Source organism: Symphalangus syndactylus, chromosome 20 (genome assembly GCF_028878055.3).
Source record: "Symphalangus syndactylus isolate Jambi chromosome 20, NHGRI_mSymSyn1-v2.1_pri, whole genome shotgun sequence".
Taxonomy (NCBI): domain Eukaryota; kingdom Metazoa; phylum Chordata; class Mammalia; order Primates; family Hylobatidae; genus Symphalangus; species Symphalangus syndactylus.
The window spans coordinates 28,576,859-28,599,376 of NC_072442.2; the positions used below are offsets into that span (position 1 = coordinate 28,576,859).

General features: G+C 48.6%; 1 protein-coding gene across 6 annotated transcripts in view; it reads right to left on the bottom strand.

Annotated features, from left to right (window-relative positions):
- Window positions 1-348: 348 nt before the first annotated feature.
- Window positions 349-22,518, bottom strand: part of PIPOX (pipecolic acid and sarcosine oxidase) — a 108,626-nt gene continuing 86,456 nt past the window's right edge. For 4 of the 6 annotated variants that reach the window (XM_063628711.1, XM_055256802.2, XM_063628712.1 and 1 more), the window contains 6 exons: window positions 4,353-4,566; window positions 3,891-4,073; window positions 2,807-2,953; window positions 2,277-2,435; window positions 1,610-1,685; window positions 349-1,320 (listed from right to left, as the gene is read on the bottom strand). In XM_063628711.1, coding sequence (XP_063484781.1) covers window positions 1,190-1,320; window positions 1,610-1,685; window positions 2,277-2,435; window positions 2,807-2,953; window positions 3,891-4,073; window positions 4,353-4,566 — 910 coding nt within the window. In that variant the 3' untranslated portion in view covers window positions 349-1,189. Of the gene's footprint in view, window positions 1,321-1,609; window positions 1,686-2,276; window positions 2,436-2,806; window positions 2,954-3,890; window positions 4,074-4,352; window positions 4,567-13,099; window positions 13,249-14,786; window positions 15,017-22,518 lie in introns of those variants that run through there. The other 2 variants (XM_055256803.2, XM_063628709.1) reach the window with 2 other exon arrangements.

Consider the following 22,518-nt stretch of genomic DNA (forward strand, 5'->3'; position numbering starts at 1 on the left):
GTTTCATTAAGTGGGAGCAATCCTAATGATAATAAAATGGCACATTTAACATTCAAACATTGAACAGGGTTTCTAAGCGAGTGTGTCTCTCTCTTTCTTTCTGGTATAACAGCTCCATCTTCATAAGGACCTGACAATACACCTTAATGACAGACTGGGGAGCTAAGCATCTTCACACAACCAGAGAGGCGGTGAGGAAGAGACAAAGAATCCAGAGAAAGGGGGTGCAGCGCATCGAGGGGATAAAGACTCCAAGGGTTCCTGGGTTAATAGATTCTGTGGTGCTAATTTAGACAATTAGAGCCTGGAAGAAATGAGGTCACACAGAAAAGAAAGCCCGCTACAGACTTAATGCAGGGCAGTTATTTATTTGTTCAACAAATATTTATTGTTCATCAAAGATGAGCCAGATTTTATGGGCATTTGTGATAGAGGCTGGCCTTAGCTTTAGGAAAAGGAACTCCAAGAGCAGTAGTGATCTCTGAGATCATCTTGTTCACCCTCCTCAGGGCAGATTTAGTCAAATCCATCCCAAGCTCTTCAAATATACCAGCAGAGATTTTTTTTTCTTTCTTTTTTTTTTTTTGAGACAGAGTCTCACTCTTGTTGCCCAGGCTGGAGTGCAATGGCGCAATCTCGGCTCACTGCAACCTCTGCCTCCCGGGTTCAAGTGATTCTCTTGCCTCAGTCTCCCAAGTAGCTGGGATTACAGGCATGCGCCACCACACCCGGCTAATTTTGTATTTTTAGTAGAGACAGGGTTTCACCATGTTGGCCAGGCTGGTCTTGAACTCCTGGCCTCAGGTGATCTGCCTGCCTCAGCCCCCCAAAGTGCTGGGATTACAGGTGTGAGCCACCACACCCGGCCCCCAGCAAAGAGAATTTTTAACAACTGCTTTGGTCTCCAGAGCCAGTTCTTGTGCCCTCTTCTTACTGATATATCCATCTCAAAGGTCCTTGCTCTTCTGTGATTGTAGAATATCTGATCAACCTTCTGGGAGCGAGAAAGTAGCTGTGAATGGGGAGGTGGCCAAGCAAAGAAGGTAGACTCAATCTTCTAGTGTTTACGGGGGATTCAGGAGAGGCAGAAGAAAAGGATGACATCTCAGGGACACTCCCTTCATCTGAGACATCTTCTCCATCTGTGAAATTGGCTCCTGTGCACAGAAGGGAGGCTTCTGGCCAGAGGTCAAAGGTGGGCTTTGCCCAGGCTTGGGAAACGGCTGATTCGAAAAGGTGCCAAGTCATAAGATGGTGTTAACTTCATGCTTAATTCATACAGGATCTTCCCCACCACAGGGGCCAGCTTGAACCCGTGCCCTAGGAAGGGAAGAGCAGACTCTCAGGCACCTTCACAGACAGAGAGGCTGAGCTCTCTGGATATCCCCTACTTACCCAGACAGGGCTGACTGTCCTCCTGGTCACATCCCAAAGCCAGAAGTGGCCTCCCACCATGAATACCCCTTTTCTGACTGCCCAGCCTCCTTATACCTACAATGTCCAGGCTTTAGCACCTATCTGGGCAGCTAAGAGTGTGGAAAATACCATTTCACCTGGCACTGAGGTAGGTCCGCTTTAAGGCACCCCATTCCCCCCAGCTCAGACTCACCAGAGAATCCAGCACCAATGACAATGTTGTCATACTTTGGGTGGCGATCGAGAATGAACTGCTCATCAGGGGTATTCTAGAAAGAAACAGTCACACCTTGTGTTCTTTGAGGCTGGAGGGAAGAGAAAGAACTGCAGGCTCTAACTGGAAGGGGCTGGGCTGGATTTCTTTCCAGAAAGGATGGAATGAGGCACAGGGATGCTTTCCACATGCCCGTGCCCCTCTGGGCATGCCAGTCTTTTTCATTTGTCCATCTGCCTTTCTTCTCGCACAGAGCTACGAACACAGTAGGTGTTCAGTTAATCTTTGTAAACTAACTTTAGCCAAGATGCCTCAGGCCATGGTGACATCTGTCTCTTCTCTTTGTCCCTAAGGCCTGCTCAACTGGAGAAGCTTGCCAAAAAATCTTTTAGCGCTCTTCTGGGAATCAGAGTGAAGGACCGACTGCCAGGCATAGCCTAGTTTCCTAATGAAGAAGAATAGGAATAATTTCGAACAGGCCCCCTCACTGGTAGAGGTGAACCTACCCACAGAAATGAGCCCGTTTGTTTAAAGTTATACACTATGTCGGGGTCAAACAATCGGGCCTGGCCAGTGTAAGGTCTGTCTCCTTCTTCCCTTCTATAGAGTGGTGAGGGGGCCCAGCAAGCCTGCCCAGACCCCTTACCGTGTACATGCAGCTCTCAATGACGGCAGGCTCGGGCTTCAGATCAGGTAAGTGATCTCTGACAAAGCCGCTCAGGATCTGGACGTCTCGGATGTCTGTGTGTGCTGTGGGGCAGTCCGGCTCCTCAGGGTCTGCATGGTTGCCGTGGTGATAGCTGACCTGGCTTCCAATCAGAGCGGCATGAGTGGTGAGGGCTGGCCTTCCACATGCACCCACAGCCGAAGGGCAGGCGTGTACACAGGACGGTTTCATCCATCATTCCAGCCTTCCCCACTCCTGGCAGGTGCTGCGAGCTGTCACCTGAGGCTGCTTAGCTACTGGTCCCTGCAACCACCCTATGTTTGCAAAGGAAGGGCTCCTTTTGCTGGGCCTCAGGGCAGCTGAGGGTCTTTCCTTGCAAATCGCCATGAATGAAGCAGGCTCCTGCTGCAGCCCCCGAGACCCAAGGGCATCTATGGAGGGGAAAGTTAGAGCAGCTTCCCCCAATCTGCACTGGCATCTACCTGCCTTATCTCGGTCTTTCCACTCACCTTCATCAGCCCTGGGTACTCTCCTGCGGGCAGTCCGTAGATGTGGTGGGGACATAAGCCCAGCCACAGGAAGCACGGAAAGGCCTGGGACACACCATAGCTCCCAGGAACCATCTCTCGCCAGTAACACACGTTGACCCGCAGGGTCTTGAGGCAGGGAGAGGAAGTGGGAAATGAAGAAAAGCCATGGAACTCTACAGCAATGACAGCAGTTTCTCTGGGCCCCTGCGGCCCTCTAACACAAGCCTGGACACCCAATTGAACTTATCCATGTTTGTCTCTCCCACTTCTCATGTTGTTTACCTGTTACATGTGTTATGATGCACAAAGATCTCTGAGCCTCTGTCTCTTCTCCCATTCTTACTTTTCTCCCATAACTACACCCAGCCCCCAGCCATATTTCTGTCTCTTTTCAGGAATTAATAAGACCTCAGGTTTATTGCGTGCTTACTATAAGCCAGGTTATGTCCTAAGGGCTTTATTTTTATTTTATTTTATGAGACAGGGTCTTGCTCTGTCACCCAGACTGGAATGCAGTGGTAGAATCACGACTCACTGCAGCCTCAACCTCCTAGGCTCAGGCCATCCTCCTGCCTCAGCCTCCCAAGTAGCTGGGACTACAAGCACACGCCACTACACCTGGCTAATTTTTCTTTGTTTTTGTAGAGACAGGGTCTCGCCGTATTGCCCAGGCTGGCCTTGAACTCCTGGGCTCAAGAAATTCTCCTGCATTGGTCTTCCAGAGTGTTGGGATTAGAGGTGTCAGCCGCCACATCCGGCCTCTTAAAGGCTTTATATACAGCATATATTAGGTTAGTGCAAAAGTAATTGTGGTTTTTGCCATGACTTTGAATGGTAAAACTGCAATTACTTTTGCACCAGCCTAATAATTTAATTCTCCAACAGCCCTGTGAGGTAGCTATCATCCCCCATACTACAGGTGATAAAACTGAGGCTCAGTGAGGTGAATGAATTTGCCCAAGGTTGTCCACTAGCAAGAGGCAGATCCAGGACTCAAATTTGACTCCATCTGGTTCCAAGGCTTCTCTTGAGCACCAACTCTCAGGCTTCCCGCTCCTCTTACCTGGAGAGGCAGCTCAATGCCCAGGGGACGGAGGAGCTGGTTGGTCCAAGGACCTGCTGTGATGACCAAGCTCTTAGCTTGGTAGCTCCTGGAGGGGGTTTTCACCGTGACCAGTAGCCCTGGGTTTATCTCCACCACCTTCTCTCCGTCACGCACTATGCCTCCTAGCTGTCGAACTGCATCCTGAAAGGGCAGGAGCAGGGAAAGGTGAATTAGTTCTGTATGTGGTTCACCCTGGTGGACAGAAAGCCTTTCGCCTGGAGAAGAAAAGAGTGCAGGGTCTAGACCTGTCCTGTATTGACAAGGCCAGCCGCATATACTTCACTGCCCTGCTGGCAAAGTCAAGACTAAAGCCAGCAGGGCAAACGCCTCATCCAGAGGGGGGTCTTGGGCTGGCTGGTTGGGACCCAGGACGCCCAGAGCAGGGAGCACCTGCATTGGCCCAGTGCTGTACGACATTACCTGCAGGGCTCTGAGGGCCTTGTATGCATAGAGAACTCCTCCAGAATTGTCCAAGAGCCCCACTTCTCCCCTGGGCAACCGAATATTTGGGAAACGTTGCTTCAGTTCCTCAGATGAAAGACACTGGTGTTCTACCCTCTGCCTCGACAGATTGGCCTGGATTGTCTTTAATTCTTGACTCTCTTTCATTCCCAGCAGCAGTAATCCAGTCTGCCTGTTAAAAAATAAGTCACCTAGGTGAAGGTGTGTTTCAAAATCCTGGGCCTGATGTGGCGACTCACGCCTGTAATCCCAGCACTTCAGGAGGCTGAGGCAGGAGGATCACTTGAGGCCACTAATTAGCTCACTAGCAGCCTGGGCAATATCATGAGACCCTGTCTCTGCAAAAAGTAAAAATTTTTTAAAAAGTAGCCAAGCATGGTGTCACATGCCCATGATCCCAGCTATTTGGGAGGCTGAAGTGAGAGGATCATTTTAGCCAGGGAGGTCAGGGTTGCAGTGAGCCATGATTGCACCATTGCACGCCAGCCTGGATGAGAGAGCAAGCCCCTGTCTCAAAGCAAAACAAAGCAAAGCCCTGGGCCATTTGCTCTCCTTCAGGAGGGATCTCGGGTCCAGGTGTAGGCACTGAGAGGAGTCATGGCCTTATGTTCAGAGAAGAGGTGAAGCCATCTAGATTCAGTCGGTAGAATCCCAGTATTCTCATGCTGATTTCCAGCCCATTCCCAAGTCTGCCCTTGGCTCTCACTATTGGTTTTCTTGTCCTCTATGCCCCTTCTCAGGACCCATCCTGCCCTTGAGGGCAGAGATCCTAAGTCCTCTTTCATGTCCCATAGCTTGGAAGTGGTGGAAGTTCAGTCAGTTTGACGAGATTTCTTCCCTTCCTCCTGTCCCCTGACCCCATTCATTATTTTGATCCCTCTGTTCTGTATTCTCCCCTGCCCTCCCCGCTTCCCTCTTTTTCTTTCTTGTCATATATGTTTGTCCCTTCCTGTGCTTCTGTCTCTGTCTCTCAGTTCCTTAGAGGCTGCCTGTTTAGTGGAAAGGGTCCTAAACTGAGAGATCTGGCTCTGTCTCTAGTCCTGGCTTCACCTTGCCCCTGACCTTGATCAGGTCACTCACCTCTCTGGGCCCAGATTCCTCCTCTGTAACGTGCCTGTTGACCAACTGATGGTTCCACACCAGGGTGGTACCCCCCACTCACCCACCCACCCAGGGACAACTGAAAATGGCGTGATCCATTTTTGTAGTTGGCACAATGCCTGGGGCTGCCTCTCACATTTAATGGGCAGGGACCAGGGATGCTACACCTGCAATGCTCGAGAAGATTCCACCCCAAATTCCAATGGTGTTCTCATGCAGAAACACCGGTAGATGGTCTCCTAGGGCTCCAGCAATACACTCAGAGACTGTGATTTTGTTTCTCCCTGTACCTCCCTCTATGCTTTTACTCCCTAAGGGAGTGAAAGCTGTTTCTCTTTCATGCTTCCTGCCTCTCTGTCACAAGAGACCAGAGCTCCCTTTTGGGGGGAAACGGATAGAAACAATGGAAGAGTCACTCTGGCCTTTGGGACCGTTCCTGTGGTCCTTCTCCATTGCAGCTGCTGCACTGCCCAGCAGCAGCCTGGTACATCCCCCAGGTAGTGCGTATAAAGCTCGTAATAGCCTATAATGGAGTCTCATGGCTATTACATGCTTCCAAATCCCACATTATCTGGTTGGGGGGATTAAAGAGAGGATTGGGAGGGGGTAGGGACACTGTGGGCCCTGGGGCGGGTGTCAGTACACAGAGCTGAGCAGCGTGCCCAATCCATTTGCCATGGGCCCGCCTACCCAGCATTCACCACCAGCGAGATAGTAACGAGAGCTCTGCCTCTTCGAAGCTCAACAGAGGAAAGATGCAGTGGAAATCCCTGCTCTCAGCTGACTGTCTTTTTTCTGTGGCCCCCAAAAGGACTTCAAATTGGTTCAGAGGTAATGAAAACTTGCCTAGTAAACTTTTTTTTTTTTTTCCCAAGACAGAGTCTTGCTCTGTCATCCAGGCTGGAGTGCAGTGGTGCGATCTCAGGTCACTGCAACCTCCGCCCCCGGTGTAAGCAATTCTCCTGCCTCAGCCTCTGGAGTAGCTGAGATTACCGGTGCTCACCACCACACGCGGCTCATTTTTGTATTTTTTTTTAGTAGAGACAGGGTTTCACCTTGTTGGCCAGGCTGGTTTTGAACTCCTGACCTCATGATCTGCCCGCCTCAGCCTCACAAAGTGCTGAGATTACAGGCAAGGGCCACCGCACCTGGCCGAACTTTTTTTTTTTTTTTTTTTTTTTTTTTTTAATGGAGATGGGGTCTCTCTCTATCACCCAGGCTGGAGTGCAGTGGCACGTTCACAGCTCACTGCAGCCGAGAGCGAGCTCCTCCTGCCTCAGCCTTCCAAGTATCTAGGGCTACAGGCACAGGCCACCACACTTGGCTAATTTTTTGTGTGTACAGAAATAGGGGTCTTGGCCGGGCGCGGTGGCTCACGCTTGTAATCCCAGCACTTTGGGAGGCCGAGGCGGGCGGATCACGAGGTCAGGAGATCGAGACCACGGTGAAACCCCGTCTCTACTAAAAATACAAAAAAAAAAAAATTAGCCAGGCGTGGTGGCAGGCGCCTGTAGTCCCAGCTACTCGGAGAGGCTGAGGCAGGAGAATGGCGTGAACCTAGGAGGCGGAGCTTGCAGTGAGCCGAGATTGCGCCACTGCACTCCAGCCTGGGCGACAGAGCGAGACTCCGTCTCAAAAAAAAAAAAAAAAAAAGAAATAGGGGTCTCGCTGTGTTACAGAGGCTTATCTCAAACTCCTGGCCTCAAGCAAACCTCCTGCCTTGGCCTCCCAAATATTTGGGACTACAGGCGTGAGCCACCACACTTGGCGAATTTTTTGTGTTTTGTAGACACAAGAGTCACACGGTATGTTGCCCAGGCCTGTCTCAAACTCCCGGGCTCAAGCGATCCTCCTGTCTTGATCTCCCAAAGTGCTAGGATTATAAGATGAGCCACTGTGCCCAGCCCTAGTAAACTTCTTACTCAACAAATAAGTATGAAGTCACTCAGGTGTATTTCCTTGAGCCCTTTTTACCCAATGGGGTCCTGGCTGGGAGGGATTCTGGGAGAGACCTGGCTTAAACCACACCTAAGCAGACGTAATGTGAAATCCCTGACCTGGAAATTTCAGAGCAGCATATTCTAACCTCTGCCTGCAATATACCAGCTTTGGCCTCTCATATACTCTGAGATTTCCTTTCCCTTTTTCCATTGTTTCTTCCTCCTTTCTTTCCTCCTTCCTTCCTTCTTTCCTTGAAATGACTCATCTTACAGGGATGTACTATATGGGAAAAATGAACTCATGCCAAGACAACGGGCAAATCTGTCGAATTATGAAATGCTGAGTGATGTTCTAATTCCCAAGCCATCCTGTGGTGGATGAAGCGGGAGCCCCCCATCCCTGGGAGTAATCAGCGAGCTGATTCTGCTGGTGAATGTAATTGTGCCGATTGTAATCATTTTGCTCCAGCTCTCTGCCCCTGTGGCATTTCTTTCTTAGCCCAGATATTGATCTAACAGTGGGAAATTTTCCATCTGAATGTGTGATGCTGGACCCTCCCCTAGTCCGAAGATGTGTTTGGGAAATTCTCATTTTCCGTGGATCACAGCTGAGCTATTTGGCCTGAGGGAAACCATGCGCTGCTGGAGAAATGCCTTGGATTGGAGAGAGATTTTTGACCATTATGAGCAAATCGGAAATAAATGTAAAACACAGCCTGGAAATGCAAAGGCCTGTCATTATGGGAGATAGGTGAGAGGCTCCTATGGGAAATGCTTAGAGAATTGGAAACCAGTCAATCAAAACCGGGATTGGAGAATGGGCCTTTTCCTCCCAGTATGAAGATAGATGGCTTCCATGGGCAGATTGAAAATCATTTAAGTGCTTATTTTCTTAATGGCTTTTTCTAGATCCCAACAAATAGACTGCTCATTCTGCATCAATTTCTCACCCCTGTGTTCGTGGCCTCCCTGTCTTCTTTTTTCTGCTTAGACCTGGGCTGTAAGTTTGGGAAGCAGAAGGGTGAGAAGAGACAAGGGCATCCGCAGGATAAAAAATGACCGGGAAATGAATGGTCAGGACTAGCTACAAAGAAGGACTGAAAGCCAGCACATGGGTTGCCAGGGAACCCTAGAAAAGAGTGCAGCTCCCAGGTCCCAGAATGCCCATCAGCTGAGTCAAGAGCATTTGGTATGAACTATTCCTTCCTCCCGACCCTAGCTCGATCCAGCACTAGGAAGAGGTAATTGAAGATTCCTCTCGAGGGCCTTGTTGACTCTGCTATGGCCCGACTAATGCCTCAGATATGATGTAGGGAGTTGGTGATCAGGGATTTCCACTAGTTACTGTAGCAGGACAGGGTGCAGGATGGAGTGGGGAGGAATTGGGAGAGGAGACAGCTCTCCCTGCACCTGCCATCTCCCATCCCAAGCTTCAGCTCTCCCCTCTGTGGGTTAAAAATGCAGAGCAAGCCAGCTCTGAGTCACCTTGGGGAAGGGATTCGAACGGGGACTTGGTAATGGCTGCTGCCTTTGTTGGTTTTGGAGGAGCTCTCGGCGTTTCATCTTCCGCTCAGTCGGCCGAGGTGGAATTGGTTAACAAAGACTGCTCCAGGGAGGGGATGTGGCTGACAAGCCAGACACTTCGCAGACACAAGAAACAGCAGCTGCAGAGGGGGCCACCAGGTTCTGCCAGCAGCTGTACTGCCTACGGCTGTGATCTTGTCTGATATTGTCAGCTAAGCAGGGGCAGCCCGGGTCAGGAGCTAGATAGTAGGACTCAAAGGGAGAAGGCGGGGCAGGAAAGAGATGGGCCAGGGAGCTGGGTTTTGCTGTTGGAATCAGCGTCCTGGCTGTACACATCACAAAAGATTCAGACCTTGTGATCTGACACATGTGTCATTGTCTGTTCCCAGAATATATGCAAATGTCCCAAACCCACCCATGTTTAGTATGCCGCTGTCACAGGAAGCAGCTGAACAGAATGAAAAGCACTGGACAACCACCTGAACTGCCAACTCCCAAAGGTTTTTTTTTTTTTAATCATCATCAAATAGCATTAAGTATGCTCATATCTATCACTAGTATTATGGTATTGTGCTGGTTCTTCTAGAAAAATCTGGGGAGAAGTAAGAACCACACGGATGATGAATCATTTAGAAAATAAGAATCAGTAAAAGCTAAAGGAATTAGAATGGCTTTTAGCCCAAAGGTAGTAGAGCTGTATTCAGATACCATTCTGAGAAAGGGAAGTATCTGCTCTGTGTCCCTGCTAAGTAAAAGAACCAAATAAATTGGTGTGCCTGAGTACATTAGGCTAGCCATAAGAAAGGACTTATAATAATAGAATAATAACAACAATAGAGTACTTAGCACTCTAGAGGTTTTTAAAGCATATTCACATTACTTTTCATTTTTCTTTCTTTCTTTTTTTTTTTTTTTTGAGACGGAGTCTCGCTCTGTCGCCCAGGCTGGAGTGCAGTGGCGTGATCTCGGCTCACTGCAAGCTCCGCCCCCCGGGTTCATGCCATTCTCCTGCCTCAGCCTCTCCGAGTAGCTGGGACTACAGGCGCCCGCCACCACGCCCGGCTAATTTTTTGTATTTTTAATAGAGACAGGGTTTCACCGTGGTCTCGATCTCCTGACCTCGTGATCCGCCCGCCTCGGCCTCCCAAAGTGCTGGGATTACAAGCGTGAGCCACCGCGCCCGGCTACTTTTCATTTTTCATAACTGGGGCTATGAGACATCAGAATGGTCTTTTAAGAAGGGCTGTGATGTTTCCCTGTCTTTAAATGCATAGTAGCAGCCTTTTGACCTGGGATGATTTAGGCATGAACTTATTTGGAGACAGAAATGGACAAGTTAACCAGTTTGAGGTATCTTCCAGCCCCAGGGCCGGCAAGCTACCTCAGGGACCAAATCTGGCCTTCTGCCTGTTTTTGTCTGGTCCATGAGCCAAGATGGTTTTTAAATTTTTAAATTTTTGATTTTTTTTAATCCAAAGAAAAATAATGTTGAATGACACATGAAAATTATATGAAGTTCAAATTTCAGTGTCTATAAATATAGTTTTATTAGAATACATCCAGGCTCATTTATTTACATCTTGCTTTCACGCTACAATGGCAGAGTTGAATAATTGTAACAGAGACCACATTGCCTGCAAAGGCTAAGATACTTACTAGGTGGCCATTTACAGATAAAGCTGGCCAACCTCTATTCTAGACTTAAGAGTATAGTAATTCTGTGATTTGTGTTAATGGGATAAGACCCTGACTACCCAGCAGCAACCCTCTCACAAGATTGTGAGAAGAATGGAATGAGTTATAGGTGTCAGGTACTTAGGCAACTCAGTTTTTTCTTTTCTTTCCTTTTCTTTTCTTTTTTTTCTTTTCTTTTTTTCTTTGAGACAGAGTCTCACTCTGTCACCCAGGCTGGAGTGCAGTGCAGTGGCGTGATCTCGGCTCACTGCAACCTCTGCCTCCCAGGTTCAAGCGATTCTTCTGCCTCATCAGCCTCCCTAATAGCTGTGATTACAGGTGTCCACCACCATGCCTGGCTACTTTTTGTATTTTTAGTAGAGGCGGGGTTTCACCATGTTGGGCAGGCTGGTTTTTAACTCCTGACTTCAGGTGATCCACCTGCCTCAGCCTCCCAAAGTGCTGGGATTACAGGCGTGAGCCACCGTGCCCAGCCTAGTTTCTTACTGTAAACACTGCATATATGTTGAGGAGGAGGAGGAGGATGGTTTTCCAGGTGCTGTTCTAAGCCCATAACCTACTTATCCTCACCCCAGCACCATGACACAGGTATTAGTATCCCTACTTCACAGATGAAAAAAGCTGAGTCTCACCAGAGGTTCAACAGCTCGTTCCAAACCACACAGCTGAGTGTGTCAGAGCTGAGATTTAGAACCAGGTCCGGTTCCAAAGCCCGTCCAAATTCCTGTCCTCCTGGCAAAGAGGAGGATTATGCGCTTCTGAGAGTCTCCTACCCAAGGATCCCTATCCCGCTTTCCTGCTGCCACTCCCCTTGGTATCTGTGGTTGTCGCACCCATCTGTCTCCTCCTGCCTTTCCTCCCACCGTCGCTCAATGGAACAGGATGCAGCTGACCCAGAATGGATGGAAGGGACTGCCCCTTATTGAAAGGTGCTAGACATTAGGCCAAGTATTTCACAAAAGTCTCATTTAATCCTCTCAGAGCCCTATGATGAAAAGTGAGGCACAGAGAAGTCAAGAAACTTTTCCAAGATCACACAGCTGGTGTGGAATAGTGCACAAAGTCAAACCTAAGCCTGTCTCACTCCAGAATCGTCTCCCTCGGAAAGATTCCAGACACTCTAACATCTCTTAGTTGCCTCATTGTGTGCTGGGAAGAAGTGTGCCCTCCAAGGCCCCGGGCGATTCTTTTAGCAAAAGATGCTCAGCAGTATTCACAGACAACAGACAGAGAAGGGTCCCTCTGCCACGCCACCCACCAGCAAGACATGCTCCTTTATTTGGGTGCTGGGTGCATTAGCTGCCTCTGAATAAATCTGTAATTAGCTGCCCTGGCTGATTTGCATAATGGATTTCACTTTGTTCTTAAGTTAATGGTATTTTTGCAACAGAACACTAACCTCTTGGTTCCTGGCCATTAAAATAACCACCACCCTATCGGGTAGAGCCCGGGTTTGTAGGAAGTTCAGTTAAGAGTCACAGAGGAGGTGGGAGGGAGGCGGGATGGTTAAAGTTCCCATTGCATCACAGATTATTGGCTTTCTTTCCCGTGAGTGTTTGAAAGGTCAAGGGTTGGAGAAAGCCGTGAAGGCAGCAGAGAAAGACGTGGAGGCTAACTCCCTGGCAAGCAATCCAGCCTGGGGAACGTCCCCATTTTGTTCCTACAGGAAAAGGTACTCAGAGAGAACAAAATGGGTTTATAGGGTTGCTACAGGGGGTGAGGACCCCTCAGGAAAAGTTAGGATATTGGTTGGACTATAAAGAATCCTGGGCCAGCGCAGTGGCTCACGCCTGTAATCCCAGCACTTTGGGAGGCCGAGAAGGGCGGATCATGAAGTCAAGAGGTCAAGACCATCCTGGCCAACATGGTGAAACCTTGTCTCTACTAAAAACACAAATTAGCTGGGCGTGGTGGTGCGCACCTGTAGTCCCAGCTGCCCAGGAGGCTGAAGCAGAAAAATCACTTGAACCCAGGAGGTGGAGGTTGCAGTGAGCCAAGATGGCGCCACTACACTCCAGCCTGACAACAAAGTGAGACTCCGTCAAAAAAAAAAAAAAAAGAATCCTGAAAGCAGCCTCCTCCTCTATCTCAACCCTGCCCTATAAGAGTTGCAGAGGCCTCCACAGAGTTGAAAATACACACTCCAGCAGACTCCTGCCCACTCTGGGCATCTGCCACACGGTGCCTTGCCAGCAGACTTTCCAGTACCGCTTCTGCTAGCCTTGGACACATGGTCTGAACCCAGTCCTGCAACGCAGAGCCTGGCCAGAGTCAGCTGGATCTGTGGGGTGACCATGCAAGAGTTCTTCCATGCATCTGGTACTTCCTGAGGCCTTGGGTCCCTCCCATTGCATTCCAAATGTTCCATGGCACTGCCACTTCGCACACTAAAAGCACCTACAGGTGCAGAGCCCCATGATTCAAGGAATTCCTCCCGCAGCCCACCTGTGCAATTGGGTTCCAGCCTCGTGCTCCAGCTGGGCCCATATCTGATAGCTCTCATGCATCATCCGGGTGTAAAAGTCTTCCAGGTATGCCTTTCGGATTATCCGGCTTTGTCCATGGGAGCTTCCTCGGGAGTGTGGTAGAAAGAACTGGAAGTGGAAATCAAGAGAGATGATGGAAGCCATTACCCCTCATGCTGCATCCCCCGTTAGGAGCCATCTCAGCATGTGCTGTCAACCAAGAGCCATTTATCCTTCAAATATTTCCACACAATCTGGAGAAGGATTATGCACAAGAAGATAATTTGAGCCCAGGAATTCAAGACCAGCTTAGGCAATATAGCAAGACCCAGTCTCCTCAAAAATTTAAAAACTATCAGGTGTGATGGCACTTGTAGTCCTAGCTACTTGGGAGGCTGAGGTAGGAGGACTGCTTGAGCCCAGGAGTTTGAGGCTGTAGCGAACTATGATAGTACCAGTGCACTCCAGCCTGTGCAATAGAGTGAGATCCTGTCCCCAAAAAAAAAAAAAAAAATCCATACAATCTTTCCAAATTCTCCCTTTATGACCAATTTACTGACTTGGCCATCAAGATAGAAGTTCTTCAATAGCACTAACTTGGGCTTCCTTTTTGCTAACATTGTTCACATCCAGAAGTCCTTTGTTAGCTAGTCTTCAACCATCCTGCTGCAATCTCACCTCACTTAGATTCATAAAGAAGCAAAATTAGAAAAAACCTTCCAGTTCAACTAGTCTAGCCCCTTCATTTTATGAACAAGGAAACTGATGCTGACTTTATTTCTCTGTGGCTACAGATCACTCAGGATAAGAGAACCACCCCAGGATTCAGCAACAATGAGTTTCCTGAGAGGATGAACCAGGAATCCTTGAGCTTTGAGAAAACTGATAGAGAAATGAAGAAGGTTTTTAACTACTCTGGCTCATTACCAAGAAGAGTAAACCATAGCCAGCCTGAGTAGCTGCAGGCAGAATGGAAAGGGAGAGCCCACTGCAATGGAAAGCTTTGATGATAGCTAGGTGGCCCTGCCCTCGAAGGACCCTGCAGACACACAGGGCCCACCCACATATGCAGTGGTCACTGCAGACTGCATTGCGTAGCAGGAAAAATAAGACCTCAGTCTCACTTATCATGTTTCAAACAAGGAGGCTGCTATTATCTGGAGGTGGCAAAAAAAAAAAAAAAAAAAAAAAAAAAAAACCAGAAGCTTCTGCTGAGTTCTGGGGTGAGAGGCCAGGAATATGCAAGACAGAATCCTACCTCTTAGGCTGATAAATCGACCTTTGCCTCTAGGCAAAATTATCTCTACTTTAGGTTACCCAGAGCAGAACCAATTATTTTTCTGGGGTGGGGATCAACCATTTGAGCACAGAAGGGAAAGAGTAGTGAGAAGGAAGAAAACAGGACCTGGGACGCTTGGTCAAGGGCAGGAACTGGGAAGCAGTAGAAACAGGAAATGTGCCTAGAAACCCAATGTGGGTATGAGGGAGATGAAACTTCTTTGAATTGTCATGAAACACACTAGGCAGCTAAGATACAAATTACACAGAATTTTTGATGATTCAGGCCCTTTGGCCTTGCCCTGTAGCCTGCCGGCTCGGAAAACCCCTCTGCAGGGTAGGAGGGTAGGACAGTCCTTACAGCTGGGGGTGCAGAAGGGACACAGTACCTGCTCCAGCAGGAGGATCCTCTTCCTGTGTTTGGCCAAGTGGTATGCAGTGAAGCAGCCCTGGATCCCCGCCCCAATCACAATGGCGTCCCAGAGATCTTTCTGAGCCGCCATGATGCCACTCAGCCCCACAGCCACAGAGCCTCAAAGGCAAAGGCAAGCAAAGACAGGCTCCCGGCTGAAGGACGAGGAGGAAGGCAAAGTCCAGCCTGGCCAGTGTTCCCACAATGCCCTGGGGTCGTGTCCTCCCCCTTCCCTCCCTGCCAAGCCTGGCCCAGGGCTCAGCCTCCCTTCCTCTGCGGAGCAGAGCTGGGTAGTCTGATTTGTGAGGTTTAGCCCAGCTCAGCTGCCAGCCTCACCCTTGCATCCCTGTGGCTTTCTATTCTTGGCTCAATTATTGTCATGCAAATGGGCTCCTTCCTTTGCCACCTTCCTGTCTCATTATGATCTTTGTCTCAGGACTTCGGCCCTGGAATTTCAATGCCTCCTAGACCATACTGGGCACCGGGAATGCTGCCTCCCCCTGCTGGTTTCCCCCTCTTCGGCCTGTTTCCTTTAGAGATTCTAGAGGGCCCAGCTAAGAACTTGGCACGATGCCCAGAATAAGACCCACCTCCCTGGTGGGTGGTGAGGTCAGGGGGTAGAGGCAGGGGCCAACTGGGAGGGCAGTTTTGTGATTATGAAATTATTCCCAGCATGTTTTACTTTCATTTTGAAGAAAGGAGAAGAAATGATCCTGAAAAGACAGACAGGACAGAAGTGAGAGGAGGAGCCCTCTCCTCAGCCACACAGAGTCCCCAGCCCAGTGCCTGGAGGCACCCCGTGTTGAGCATCTCTCCGTCCCAGGCAGTATGCTTAGTAAGTACTGATACTGGCATTCGGGACAGAGGCAACATGGGTAGGGCTTGATTCTCATACAGTTCGAGGGTCCTCTTTGAGAAAAAGGAAAAAGGAAAATTATGAATACAAAATCAGATGCCTGGATGTGGAAGAAACTGTTCAGTTTAGGACCCCCGTGGTTGAAGTTCCATTTGCTTCATGGTAAATCTGCCTCTGCATGAGTTATCTCATTCACTCCTCATAGCCCTAGGAGTTTCTGTGGGTTTTAATTTTTGGTTTTTTGGTTTTTGAGAGGATCTCCAGGATCTTACTGTCATGCAGGCTGGAGTGCAGTGGCACGATCTCAGCTCACTGTGGCCTCCACTTCCTGGGCTCAAGGGGTCCTCCTGCCTCAGCCTCCCGAGTAGCTGAAACTACAAATGCATGCCACCATGCTCTGCTAATTTTGTTAATTTTTTGTAGAGACAAGGGCTCACTATGTTGCTCAGGCTGGTTTCGAACTCCTGGACTCATACAATCCTCCCACCTCATCCTCCCAAAAGCTGGGATTACAGGCGTGAGACACTGCACCTGGTTTAGGAGTATTTTTATGCCTACTTTTGGCAGATTAAGGATGGCCCCAAATTCTTTATCACTCCTTCTATCACAGGCTCTGTGACTGCTTGACCCATAAAATATGGCAAAAGTGATACCATGACACTTTCTGGCACAGCCCTAAAGAGACTGGCAGCTCCTCGTCTTATGTTGGAGCCCTTACTTTTTTTTTTGAGAGGGAGTCTCGTTCTGTCATCCAGGCAGGAGAGCGGTGGCACGATCTCAGCTCACTGCAACCTCTGACTCGCGGGTTCAAGCAATTCTTCTGCCTCAGCTTCCCGAGTAGCTGGGCCTACAGGCGCAGGCGACCAAACCCAGCTAATTTTCATATTTTTCGTAGAGATGGGGTTTCACAATATTGGCCAGGCTGGTCTTGAACTCCTGACCTCATGATCCGACCGCCTTGGCCTCCCAAAGTGCTGGGGTTACAGGCATGAGCCACTGCACCTGGCCAAGGAGCCCTTACTCTCTGAGCCCTGAGCCACCACGTTAGAAGTGCAGGCACCCTATGGGAGAGTCCATGTGGAGAGGATCTGGGACCAGGTGGAGAACCCTATATAAGAATGAAGTTATCTTGGCTTGGGAGGCTAAGTCAGGAAGGATCGATTGAGGCCAGGAGTTCTAGACAAACCTGTGCAACATAGCAAGACCTTGTCTCAAAGAAAAGTGAAGTCATCTTGGTTCCTCCAGCCCAGCCTAGCACCAGCCAAATAGTACCAAGTGACCCAATTGATGCTGCATAGTGCAGAAGAATCACCCAGTCAAGCTTCATTCCTGATTCACAAAGCCATGAAACAGAATAAAATGGTTGCTGTTTTCAGCCACAACATTTTGGGAAGGTTTTTTACACAGCCATAACCAAAATACTACTTAATGGCTGAAGATGTGGAGGCTTAGAGAGGTTCTATCTTACCCAAAGCAACACCCCTGGTATACAAAGACACTGAGGCTGGGCACAGTGGCTCACGTCTGTAATCCCAACACTTTGAGAGGCCGAGGTGGGAGAATCACTTGAGGCCAGAAGTTTGAGACCAGTCTGGGCAACATAGCAAGACCACATCTCTACAAAAAATGTTAAAAATTAGCCAGGGATGATGGTGCATGCCTGTAGTCTTACTTACTTGGGAGGCTGAGGCAGGAGGATCACTTAAGCCCAGGAGCTTGAGGCTGCAATAAGCTATAATCACACCATTGCACTCCAGCCTGGGCAATGGAGCAAGATTCCAGCTCTATGGAAAAAAAAAAAAAAAAGAAGAAAAGAAAAGAAAGACACTGAGCTGTGAACCTAGGTCTGTCTGCTCCAGAACCCGTTCCTTTAACCACCGTGCTTTACTGAGGATGAGTCAGTAAACATGGTTTACTGGGTTTCCACATGACTACAGGGAGCTGCCCTGCCTCCGTACAGTGGCCCACCAAGGCCGCCAGCAATGCTTCTCATTCCACAAGTAATCCCCCAGACTGATCTTGACAACTGGCTGTCCTCTCAGCCCAGCCGTTTTGTTCTTAGGAAAACAGGAGCCCAGAGAGGAGGTGCCATCGGACTGGAGTTTTCTTTCTTTTAACTTTTTTTTTTCCTGTTACAAGATTTCACTCTGTCACCCAGGCTGGAGTGCAGTGGTGTGATCATAGCTCACTGCAGTCTCAAATTCCCGGGCTCTGCTGATCCTCCCACGTCAGCCCCCTGAGTAGCTGGGACCACAGGAGTGCACTACCACGCCCAGTTTATTTTTTGTAGAGACAGAGTTTTGCCATGCTGCTCAGGCTGGTCTCAAACTCCTGGGCTCAAGCAATCTGCCCACCTAGGCCTCTCAAAGTGCTAGGACTGGCTGGGTGCAATGGCTCACGCCTGTTATCTTAGCCCTCTGGGAAGTCGAGGTGGGAGGATCTTTTGAGGCCAGGAGTTCAAGACCAGCCTGGCCAATATGGCGAAACCCTGTCTCTACTAAAAAATACAAAAATTGGCCAGGTGTGGTAGTGTAGGCCTGTAATCCCAGCTACTCAGGTGGCTGAGGCAAGACAATTGCTTGAACTCGGGAGGTGGAGGTTGCAGTGAACCGAGATTGTGCCACTGTACTCCAGCCTGGGCGACAGAGCAAGACTGCCTAAATAAAAAAAAAAAAAGTGTTAGGTTACAAGCAAAACCCACCATGCCTGGCTTTTTTTTCTTCTAAAAAAAAAAAACAGTATATATATATGTATATTTCAAGAGTCCAGAAATCCTCACAACTCCATATGCCACTCCCACCCCCCGGAGCAGACCAGCATCCACATGACAACTGGACAGCTCCCCAGAGTAAAAAATGGCTGACATAACCGAGAAAAATGTACTATCTGAGTATGTAAAGGCTTGATATAAATATACAAGATCAGCCCCCAGATTTCTCTTGATAAGATGTCAGAGGAGATGAACAGTTTACGTACAAGGAAAAGCAGACAATAAATCCTCACATGGAAGTGTGCCCAGTCTCACTAGCAATGAAAGAAATGGGAATTAAATAACTGCAAGGTACTATCATGTGCCTATTAAATTAGCAAAAATAAATAAAAATGACAACATCTTATGTTGTCAGTGCTGTGGGGACAGAGATAGAGGAGGGTGGCAATTTGGGTTGTCAGGATCTCCTGGAGGTGGCTGAGGCAACACACAGCAATCTGGGTAAAACAGCTCAAACCTTCTGACCTAGAAATTCAACCTGGGGAACCACATCCCAGGGGGAGACAAAGGTATGAAGATATTTATATCTGTGCTTTTACAATATAAAAAAATGGGAAATAACCACAAGGAATGGCTGAACAAGCTCTGGCTCGCTGGCACAATGGAATACTACGTAGCTATTCCAAATAACAAGCTGGACTCTGCTATGCAGAAATGTGTGTATGAGATAATCCTGAGAAAGGGAAGCAGAACACAGACACACACACACACACTGCAACCAAGTGTTCTGTGTACGTGCGATCAAAAATCGAAAGAGAACTTGGTGGAGTAATTGAGCTTCATGCTCATTAGTTGCCGTATTCTATAAAAACCACACATCCATTCACAATTTGTAAAAGAAGGAGCAAGTCCCCGGGAAAGCAGATGCTTCAAATCTCCCTGGCTCCTGGTTCCAGGGCCTGGGGAAGTTCGCTCTTTGTTCTAATCTCAATTCTTCCTGCTGCCCTCGATATTTCTTATTGTTCAGTCCTCCAGGGAAGCTACAAAGCGTCTCTGTATCCTATACCCCCACCCCCACTTTGTTTAATACAATATCCCTTCAGAGATAAAATGACAATTCAATTTCCCCATCCCTACTTCACAAGGCTGCCCTGGATTCCTGGACTCAAGCATTCTGCTTCTCGTTAAGAATTTCAAACAGCTCCTCCGAAAGCAGACACTGGCCATGGCCCAACCTTGAAATGAAAAGCGAATCGACTTCTGAAGGCTTCCCCTTCTCTCAGGGTTGCCCGTCCTTGCGGCTGTCCTGACAGGGGCAGGCAGAGAGAAACTATCCATTCAAATTCCATTTTAACACCCATTCTGGATCGGAAGACTATTAAAGGGAGAGCCAGCAGCCTTACACCTTGCTGCTTGTGTGTGTCAGCAATTGCTTCTCGTGTCCTGGGGCAGAGACGCTGAGGATATGAGGCTGAGCTGCTCATCTGATGGCTTGATTGACACTTTGCAGACAGGGGTGGGAGAGCTGAGCCAGGGAAGCGGCAAGCTGTACAGATCAGAAATAATGAGAGGACCCGAATCCGGAGAGAGCAAGGAATAAATGAGAGACCTAGGAGCTGGATGGCGAGGGAAACGCTTCTGTTCTCTTTTCCCTGCTCTGCTTTGCCAAGGAGCCTGGGGCGAGGAGTCAGGCAGGCAGACCAGGAAGGCTCCCTGGACCCATCCTGCCAGCTGCTGGGGCATCTGGGGCATCCAAACGTGCAGAGGATGCCAGCGTGAGAAAACAGAGAGAGGCAGAGCAGGCTTTGTGCATGGTCTCCATACACATCGCCATCCCGGTTCAAGTCTCAGGTTTAATCTCTTCTCTGCCATCCTCCCTCCCTTTGCCCCCGGGGTCATCTACCCACCATCTCTTACCTAAATTTTTGCATTAACCTCAAAATATTTCTCCCTGCCCCATCCTTGCCCCTCTTAATCTATCCTCTGCATCCCTGCCAGAGTCATCTCTCTAAACAGCAAATCTGAACAGGTCACTCCCTGCTGAAAATTATTTAATAGCTGCCTATTTCCTATTAGGATAAAATCTAAATTCTTTAGATTGGCACACAAGGCGGTTCACACTCCGGCCTCTACCTGCTCTTGCATCTTCATCTCAGGTCCCTTCTCACTGTGTCCTTTATGCCCAGGCAACGCTGAGCCTAGAGAGGTTTCAGCATTCGGCATGATTCTTCCAAATTCCCCGACACCCCCAAGCCCCCTTAGACAGTCTCTCTCCTATACTCCCTTCCCACCCTGCGCATCTCAATAACACTGAGCGTATTGCATTGTAATTGTTTGCATGCCTTCCTTCCCCCAAGCTCTTTAAGGAGAAAAAGCCTTCTTTTCATTGTCTTTTTTTTGTAGGTAATACATACATATAGAACAACATAATGTACGAAAGAGACCACTGTGGAAAGGACGTCTGTTTCCACCCTATCCTCAACTGCTTAGTTCTCCTCATCAGATGCAAGCAACGCTGTTGCTATTTTCTTTTGTGTCCTTCCAGAGATGTTCATGGGTAGACAAACATATACAGTATATTCTCTTTTATTCATCTCAAAAGTAGGGTACTAGAACACCCTGGTGTTTTCATTTTCTTTATCTTGGCAATCCACATCAGTCATACCAAGTGGGCACCTTCTCCCTGATGGCTGCATAATATTCCATGGTGTGTAGGAGACATTTGGGAATAAGAAGGCACCCCCTCCTGTTTACTGACAGGTGGTGAGTTTCTCTGGCTCTCATAGTTGCCCTCGAGTCACAAACTTTCTAGCTGTCTGCTATTGGGTGTTCAGGGAGGGCGAGATGACTGTTCTGGGCTGCCCGGCAAGGTTTACCAAAGGCTGACAGTGCCCTCTGTGAGTGCCCAGGACAGCACGCACCTTCAGACCAGGAGGTGGAGGGGGTTGAACACCCAGAGACCCTGGTTTCTGCTTCCTTTGCATTTGTTAAATGACATATATTACAGTCAATGCTTCTCCCTCAAGATACAAGAGTACAGTTGCTAGGCAGACTCCAGGGGAGGGCAGAAAATAAGAAAAGTCTTGGGAATTAAGACTACAACCTCAAGAAAATACAAAGTCATGATTTAGCCTGGAAGTGAGGGGCAGGCAGGATAAACTCACGAATGAGCACCCTCAGACCTCACTGGGACAAAAGGAAATGCACTGAAAAGGAGGGTGGAGTGGCTTTCATCTGTCTCCAGGCGAAACTTCCCAGCAGGTAAACACTGGAATCTTCTTAGCCTTATTTCCAGGTCTTTCTCTGCCAATCCTACATAAAGACATGTCCATATTTATACACTCATCTGACTGTGATGCCCCAAAATATCCCCAGGTATTCATTAAGTGGTGTCTTCATATACATGTACATCCAAGTGGGTATATTTCTACTCCTAGGCTTTTGGAGAAGGCCCCATTAAAGCTCAGCAGGCAGTGGGAAAAATGAGAAATCAGAGTGCTCAGAAGTGGTCCTGTTCCTCTGTGGAGATGAGGGTGTGTCTGGGATGGAGACGAGGTATGTGTCCCCTGTTGGCAGCTTTCCCTCCCTTCTCTGCAGAGATGCTTTTCCATGTCTTTCTTGTGCCTCACAGCCCGGATATCACTATACCCTAAAGTGGGGAGTTGGGGAAAGAGTGGAAATTGGGGGCAGGAAAAGTATACAGCTTTTGCATGAACTGGGTTGGCTTGACAGGTGACAGGGCAACAAAAATTCAGCAGCATGCAGGAAGATTAACTCCAGCATTAGGCCCTCTGGTAGTCTCCTTTCTGGGTAGATGTGGTCTTCCCCTCCTAGCTCTGCAGCCAGACCTGCTGATTTTGCTGTTTATTGGGAACATAGACAGATATGAAAACTCAGTTCTTCCCCACACTATCCCGCCAGCCATAGGGTCATGGAGGCAGAGAATCCAAGGGAAGCCTGAGAAAAAGGAGGAAAGGAAAGCAGAATTCTGGATAACAACTTCTAAGCTTTCTTCAGTGCCCACCTTCTGCTTGTTGCCTCCAGACTGGCCCCTAATCCAGTCTGGCCCATCTCTCGGCCATGATGCCTGCAGACACATCTTTCTCACTCTTTTTTCTCACTGTTTCTTATTCTGTTCTTTTT